The sequence below is a fragment of the Brassica oleracea genome, chromosome C5 (assembly GCF_000695525.1).
Source record: "Brassica oleracea var. oleracea cultivar TO1000 chromosome C5, BOL, whole genome shotgun sequence".
Taxonomy (NCBI): domain Eukaryota; kingdom Viridiplantae; phylum Streptophyta; class Magnoliopsida; order Brassicales; family Brassicaceae; genus Brassica; species Brassica oleracea.
Window position 1 is genome coordinate 2369399 of NC_027752.1, and position 7367 is coordinate 2376765.

General features: G+C 34.3%; 1 protein-coding gene across 1 annotated transcript; it reads right to left on the reverse strand.

Annotated features, from left to right (window-relative positions):
* Nucleotides 1-565: 565 nt before the first annotated feature.
* Nucleotides 566-2219, reverse strand: LOC106295280 (delta-9 desaturase-like 5 protein). Its single transcript, XM_013731136.1, has 5 exons — nt 1846-2219; nt 1555-1695; nt 1323-1463; nt 1064-1170; nt 566-898 (listed from the first exon to the last, which is right to left on the reverse strand). The coding sequence occupies exons 1-5, from the start codon at nt 2155-2157 to the stop codon at nt 700-702; spliced, it is 900 nt and encodes a 299-aa protein (XP_013586590.1). The 5' UTR covers nt 2158-2219; the 3' UTR covers nt 566-699.
* Between the last annotated feature and the right edge of the window lie 5148 nt (nt 2220-7367).

Consider the following 7367-nt stretch of genomic DNA (forward strand, 5'->3'; position numbering starts at 1 on the left):
AAAAACAACGGCCAACGCCATTTTTTATTATAGGAGGACGAAACTACTTATATATAGATACTGTATTATATAAATACGTAGCTGTCCTGGCTTATAAACCATAGTCCTGAAACTAATATCTACGCATATGAAAACAATATAGAAAACGCATTAATTATGATGATTATTAATCTGATTTAATTTCTGGGTGCAAGTACTCTATAAATAATTGGGTTGATTGATAGTTGAAGTCACATACGACTTTAGACGGGCCGCAAAAACGATATCTCGATGATAGGGAAACAAAAGGACGCACGTGAGTCCGGAAGGCAAATCACGCATCTTAAACTTAATAAATACTATATACGTACGTCTCCATATATAATGAATTTTGTGTACTTGTGTTTTGATTATGTATTTAAAATGACTTGCTCTTAGATTGATGATTATTCATACTACTGTATACTATTAAACTTGGAGACTAGTGAGATGCAAAATATTCATTTTAAACAAATATATTTATACTAATGATTCAAGAAAGACGTAAAACATTCATTTATTTTGGAATACACTAAGCATGATTTTGGAAAGAGAAACAAATAACCATAATCTTGAGTCTTATATAAATGTTGTAGTCGTCTTTACTATAGAACTTATAACTTAGATTGATTACTTCTCATTAGTGCCTGATGCGAATAATTCAAAATCTTAAAATAAACATCAATGAACGAGAGCCAGTTTCTGTTTTTGAAATTCCGAAGGCAACTTCACATTGGTGGCTAATCCGAGAACCTCAAATAGTCGAATGAGGTACCAGGTGATATCTATCTGCCACCACTCCAATCCTTGCCTCGCCGATGACTCAAACGCGTGGTGGTTGTTGTGCCAGCTCTCTCCCATCGTAAATATGCTCAGCCACCTTCGATATATTCAAAAAATACTCAAACAATGTTTAATAGTAAACAAGATGTCATAATATATTTTTTTTTAAAGATGTCATAATATTCACATATAAAAAAATGTTTGTTTGCTTTCATTTTTCATTTTAAGATAAATTCATATAGGTTATCTGATATTATATTACCAAACGTTACGAGATGTGTCTTTAGTCTTCCACGACCTCGAACCCCAAATATGGCATGCGGAGTTTACGAGCCATGTCACGTGGTACCCTAACACACCTCCAACGCCCTGTCGTCATCAAATGTTATCAAATTCGTAACTAATAGTTATATCAAGATGACAAGATCATGTTTCATATATATTATTCTTTAAGCTGCACACTAGTTAATGTTTCATACACATTATTTTGCAAAAATATATATTTAAAAAAAAAAGATTACCCCTCCGCATGTAAGGTAAGGTAAACCACCGTAGAGATAGAGAACGGTCCAAAACATTAAGACGTGGAAGCCAATTGTCTTTCGTAGGAACCTATAGAACCATTGCTGCTTCAAGTCCATCACGTTGTTACGTCCACCACACTGTTACATTAGTTTGCATTGTTACAAACAACATAATATATCATATTATATGAAAGATGATTATATCATGTACCTATACGTAATACGTTACCTTATATTTTATATAAAGGGTGTCAAATATCCACATGACATGGCTGAACAAGAATCCTTCCTTAGGGCTATGTGGGTCGCGGTCCGAGTCAGTGAACTGGTGATGGAACCTGTGTATGCTCACCCAATCCAGTGGATCACCCCGAAAATATTCAATATTCTCTCCAATCATATTTCAAATAAAAAAGCATTTAACATATATTATAATACTTAATTATTAGTTAGATTCACTTATCAATAAACCGGGTTTGGTTGACACAAAATATATATAAATAGTAAACCAGTGTTTGACCTGAAGAGCGAAAACGGCAGCGTAAGCGATAGGATACTCAAGCCATTTTGGGAGCGTAAAGCTCCGATGAGCCAAGTTCCTATGATACGAGAATGTAATGAGCAGGTTAGTCACTGCGACGAGAATCAGACCGAACCGTAATGCTTCCCATTTGTAGTTAAATGGTGCCAGGAGACACAAAAAGTGCACCACCGTGACGGTTACCGCTCTTGCTACATCAGCCCACGTCCAATATCTCTGAAAATATGGTGTTTTCTCTTTACGCACCATGCCGCTTTGGCTAGAGCCATCGTCCCTAGTGGGATTACACATAGCAGAGGCTTGAGGAATTGCACTTGCTTAAGTTGTAACTTGTGAATTGTATAACATAAGATTGAGCAGATATGAGTATATATGGGCTAATGCTGTTACGCCAAGGTCCACCTTGTTAAATGAAATTCACGACTCTTCTTAAATGCTCTCTATCTACCTCTTTTAATTCCATCTTTAATATAATGGCAGCAGCACATGTTTCACCCATCCCAACCTTCAATTAAAGTTATTTCTACAGCCTATATACTCTTTTGATATACCGTTATGAAAGAAAGAAGATCTATAATTGGTACGTAGATGAGTTATTACGGCATCTCTACGTACCAGCTAACACTTTCATTGGCTTGTCTCCAAATAAGGATATAATTAATAAATCCCCAACGGCCAAGGCCATTTCTTTGACCATATTTCTTATCTATATTCATTTAAATACGTAACGTAGCAATCACTTACAATCTGTTAATGAAACGTCTAGGTTACAGGCCCTTCTACTTCCATACGTGGGCTGCGCTAATGGGATGGCTTGACACCAAAGACGGTACCTGCCCCATCTTTGGTATGAGCGAAATTCGAGGCTCCATAATGCTGTTGCATCTTCTCCTCCAATCATCTTCAAAACCATAGACAGACTGATCCGGAACATTCTCCTTGCAAGGAAGAACTTTAAGTCATTCAAGAAAGTGTGGCTAAAGCACTCATAGTTAGTGGTTGTTTGCTCTGTTTAGCATTCAACTAGTCTAGTCTCTTTCTTTGTTTTTAATATATTTTTTTGGCAACGTAGGACTAATCAGCTTTTCCTTTTGTACATGTACAAACTCCTTCATTTTTAATGATATTCATATACTTATAAAAAAAAATCATTTAGTTATCCATTTCATACGTCAGTTTGATGCTATCCATTTCATGCAGTGCTTTTAAGTATAGCCTTTGAAGCCTTCTACATCATCCCAAATAATTTCTTTTTTTGAGGAAATAGAGATATGAAAAAATATTAACCATGTCGCAGCATTCTCAAACGCTGAGTGCCTTGTAACGTCGTAGACAAGTAAAGAACCTACACCAACTCTGTAGTAAGCACTTGTGATTGCAGTAACAACATCTATAGACTATTTTTAGTAACCATACTACTCATAGCAATTATCTTCTTCTTTTTTTGAATGTTAAATTTATTTAACCCAAAAAACCCTTTTTACAAAGAATGCATCTTCTATCTAGAAATGTTTTTGAAAGGAGTATACACTTTTAATAGAAAGAATCTATATCATCTTGAAGCAAACCATCTCTCCATTGCTGCCTCATATCCCTTGCTTCCTAGCATCCTGATTGTCGAGATTCTGTTCCTAACCCCTTTCTCAATAAAGCAGTATAGGTTAGCCATAGCAATTATCTTTAGCAGCAATTCAACGTATCAACCCAAAAAGTTAAATTTTAAAAAGTAACGATCGTAGAGTTAATGAAAGAAATACAAATCCATGTAACCAGAACCAGTGCCGTGCGACAGTAGTAAAAAAAGAAACCTTCGCTTATGGCAGCAAAAAAAAATTAATGATCAAGAGCATCATCTACTACTATCATAGGCATAATATAACCAAAAGAACTTGAGTTATACGATGAAAGCAATAAAATAGTTGGGATTAAAAAAACATGAGCTTATGATTAACGAATACATGCATTTCCTAAGTAACAAACAATGTAAACAATTGTTAAAAAACTAGAATAATTAGATATTGGTGATTTTAGTTCTGACTGCATTTTTGAAATATTTTTTAAAAAATAAAGTAGGTGAAATTTTATCTTTGTCCGATTATGACAGAAAATATTGAGTAACTGAAATTTCTAAAAAAACATTGAGTAATTGAATTGTTTTATCTTAAAAGTAGTTATAAAATTTAATGATAAATACTTGATTAATATTTTTGATAAATATAAAAAATCTTGTTGTATAATTACTATTTTTTTTATTAGTTTAATTACTTATATGTTTTTCCTCTATTATAATATGTATTATTACTTTTATCGTAGAATATTCTATAGTTTGCTTATGGTAACCGTAAATGCTCAGCATGGCTCCAGAACCTGATAAAAGAACAAAATCACAAATCACGAGTAGCTAGAATGTGGTTGAACGCTAAGCATATTGAAGATATATTCTAAATCAAACTGAACTAATCGAACCTCTCTCGAGTCTTGACTAGTAGTATCCCACATCAAAACGTTATGGGCCAAAACACATAACTTCTGCCGTCTTTACTTCTGGCTCAGATTGTATTCTCTTGTATTGGGCTAAGACCCATAACTTCTACATAGACTAAATTGGGCTGTGTATTTTATTTTCATTTCCTTCAGTTTTAATAGAAATCTCCTTCAAAACAACAAACATAAACTCATGAAATCAAAGTTGGTGTTATGAATCAGATTGTAGATGGCTCATAACCAAAAGATTATGATTTGTAATCTTTCCATTTATCTATGACGGTGTAATCTCCTATATAACGAACCTCTATGTTATGAATAAAGATAAACTTTTCCATTACTTTTATAACACGTTATCAGCACGATTGATCTCTAAAACCCTAAGCTAAAATATCGACCATAAACCCTAAATCTCTCTCCATTGCTAAAACTCTAATCTCTATCGATCACCTCTCTTTGATCATGACCCTGATCTGTATTCAACCATTGATCTCAACAAGATCGATCTGTGGACTGATCTCTGCAAGTTTCAGTACGCCTCAACTATTCCAGATTGTACGATCAGCCTGTTCCAGTCCGTGATCAAACTGTTCCAGATCTACGAGTTATTTGACTGCAAGTACCAGCTTGCGTACCAACGATCCCGATCAGCTCAACCTAAGCTAACTCGCGGACTGCAAGGAAACAGTTTGGACCAGTCCGCGTAAGGTTCCAGTTTGTACCAGTCCACGTAAGCTCATTCTCTTGGTGGTCCATTCAACCCATCAAAGGTTTAAGGTATACCTAAACTCTAAGAACCCAGAATCGAATGAACTAATGTTCAAAGTGAAACCCTAAAATCTGTAAACCCTAAATTACGTGTGCATGAATTGTTTTATTTGATTGATTGAATTTTTCTTTGAGGTTTAAATCCGTGTGAGTTAGGATTGATAGATTTTATAACCTGGTTGAATGATTTGAGGTTTAATATTTCATGTTAGAATCTGTTATAATATAAACCCTAAAATAGAATCCGTGTATTGCATAATCTGAATTGAATGTTTTGAGGTTTCATATTATACTAGGTTGATAGTTTCATGATATAATCAACTGTTCTGAGGTTTAATATTATTTGGTAGAAGCTGATTGATTTATAAAACCCTAATTTCGAATTAAAACCCTAAACCCTAATTTGCGTATTCCTAAAATCAGATTGTTTGATTCCATCTTGTTAATATCAGCCTTGAAACTGATAAATATCAGCCTTGAAACTGACTAATAAAATTGATAGAATCAGCATTGAAACTGATTGTTTTGGTTTTCATGATTGAAACCCTATTTTTGGATCGAAACCCTAAATTGTATAATGCTTGGATCCGTTTGATTATTTTTGATTATTGATCCAATTGCTAGTCTTGATAAAACTTAATTGAATCTGATTGTTAGTCTAGCTAAATCTCATACCTGAAACCGATTGATTAATTGCTAAATCTTGATTGAATGTTTTAATATTACCCTTGCACATATAGAATCCGATTGCTAAGATTGAGTGCATCATATCTACTTGGCCGTGTGGCCAGTTTGCATCATATATCATCCTGACCAACAAGTTTATGTTATACGCATGATCTGATTATTATCACCTTTGCATGATCTGATTATTTTATATTGATGTTCCATAATTCTACTCCTGTACATATAGAATCAGTATGCTAGGTTTGCATTATAACCATATGGCCACATGAAAACATATAGAAATTGCATATTTGGCCGATACCCTTACTTGATAAATCTGTGTGACTTATTATGCATCATATATCACTTTGGTCGTGTGGCCTTATTGCATTATATCACATTTGGCCGTGTGGCTTGTTTGCTTATTAGAAATGTATTGACTTGATAGCATGTCTTGTTTATGGCTATATTTTAAATATTTTATGAGATCTAAAATTGATTGATATATGATTTGAGATGTCGAAAATCAACTTGGATTTTGCTGCCCTAAATCTCTCAGGATATAATTATTTGAAATGGACACTGGATACTGTATCCTAAAGTCAAAGGACTTGGTGAATGAATAACAAAAGGCGATAATGCCAAATGAGAAAGATTGATACATGGCAATATTAATTATTAGCCATCATCTTATTAAGAATCTCAAAGATCAATATCTGACTATAGAGAATACCTTTGGACAGAGTTAAAAAAATCGAGATATGATCACCAAAGAACGGTGTTATTACCAAAGGCCCTATTTGATTGGAGGAATCCCAAAATTCAGGACTATAAGTTTGTGGATGAGTCTATTGCTAGCTGGGCAAAATAATAGATTACTGATGAGAAACAATGAATTGAGACCTCATTATCTAATACTAATAAGGCCGCAGAAGAAAAAAAGGTAACCACGTCAAAAATGATAGACCACACGGTCATAGCTGTGGAGGGTGGAAAGGACGTGGCCATAGCCACTATAACACATTTGGCCGTGGGAATCACTATGGCAGAGGCCGTGGGTATCAACCCAATTTGAGCCATGGTCAAGGCAGTTGCCATGGTATATCATTTAAGCCACAAAGCTCGACCAAATCAGTGTGCCATAGATGTGGAATGGGGAACCATTAGGCTAAGATAAGAAGGACTCCCAAACATTTTTGTGACCTCTATCAAAGAGAGTCTGAAAGGGAAGAATCCTGAAACTCACTTGGTCTATAAAGATAGTGAAAATAATTTCAAACATGATCAAAATGATCTTATGAAATATGAGACTTATGATTGCCTAAAAGAATCAAGTTGATAATCTAATTTCGACATCAAACTTGCGTGATTGCTTTGCTTGTATGTTTTCTCTGATTTTTATCTCCTTGAATTTATTTCTATTGCATTGTCTATTTAGATTAAATGAATGAATGATTTTTTTATATGAGTACACTCAAAAACGTCAATATAAGTATTAAAGCAGATATCGCCAGTCTGAAAGAAGACTATGGCTAGGCTAATATATTATTGCCTAAGGATATGCATCTAGAAATTAGTGATGT

Excerpts from the sequence above, each read along its gene's own strand:
- LOC106295280 (XM_013731136.1), bottom strand. The coding sequence starts at position 2,157 with ATGTGTAATCCCACTAGGGACGATGGCTCTAGCCAAAGCGGCATGGTG. Across the intron at positions 1,696-1,845 it reads CTGCCGTTTTCGCTCTTCAG|GGTGATCCACTGGATTGGGT; the intron begins GTCAAACACTGG and ends GAATATTTTCGG. Across the intron at positions 899-1,063 it reads GACACATCTCGTAACGTTTG|GTGGCTGAGCATATTTACGA; the intron begins GTAATATAATAT and ends AATATATCGAAG.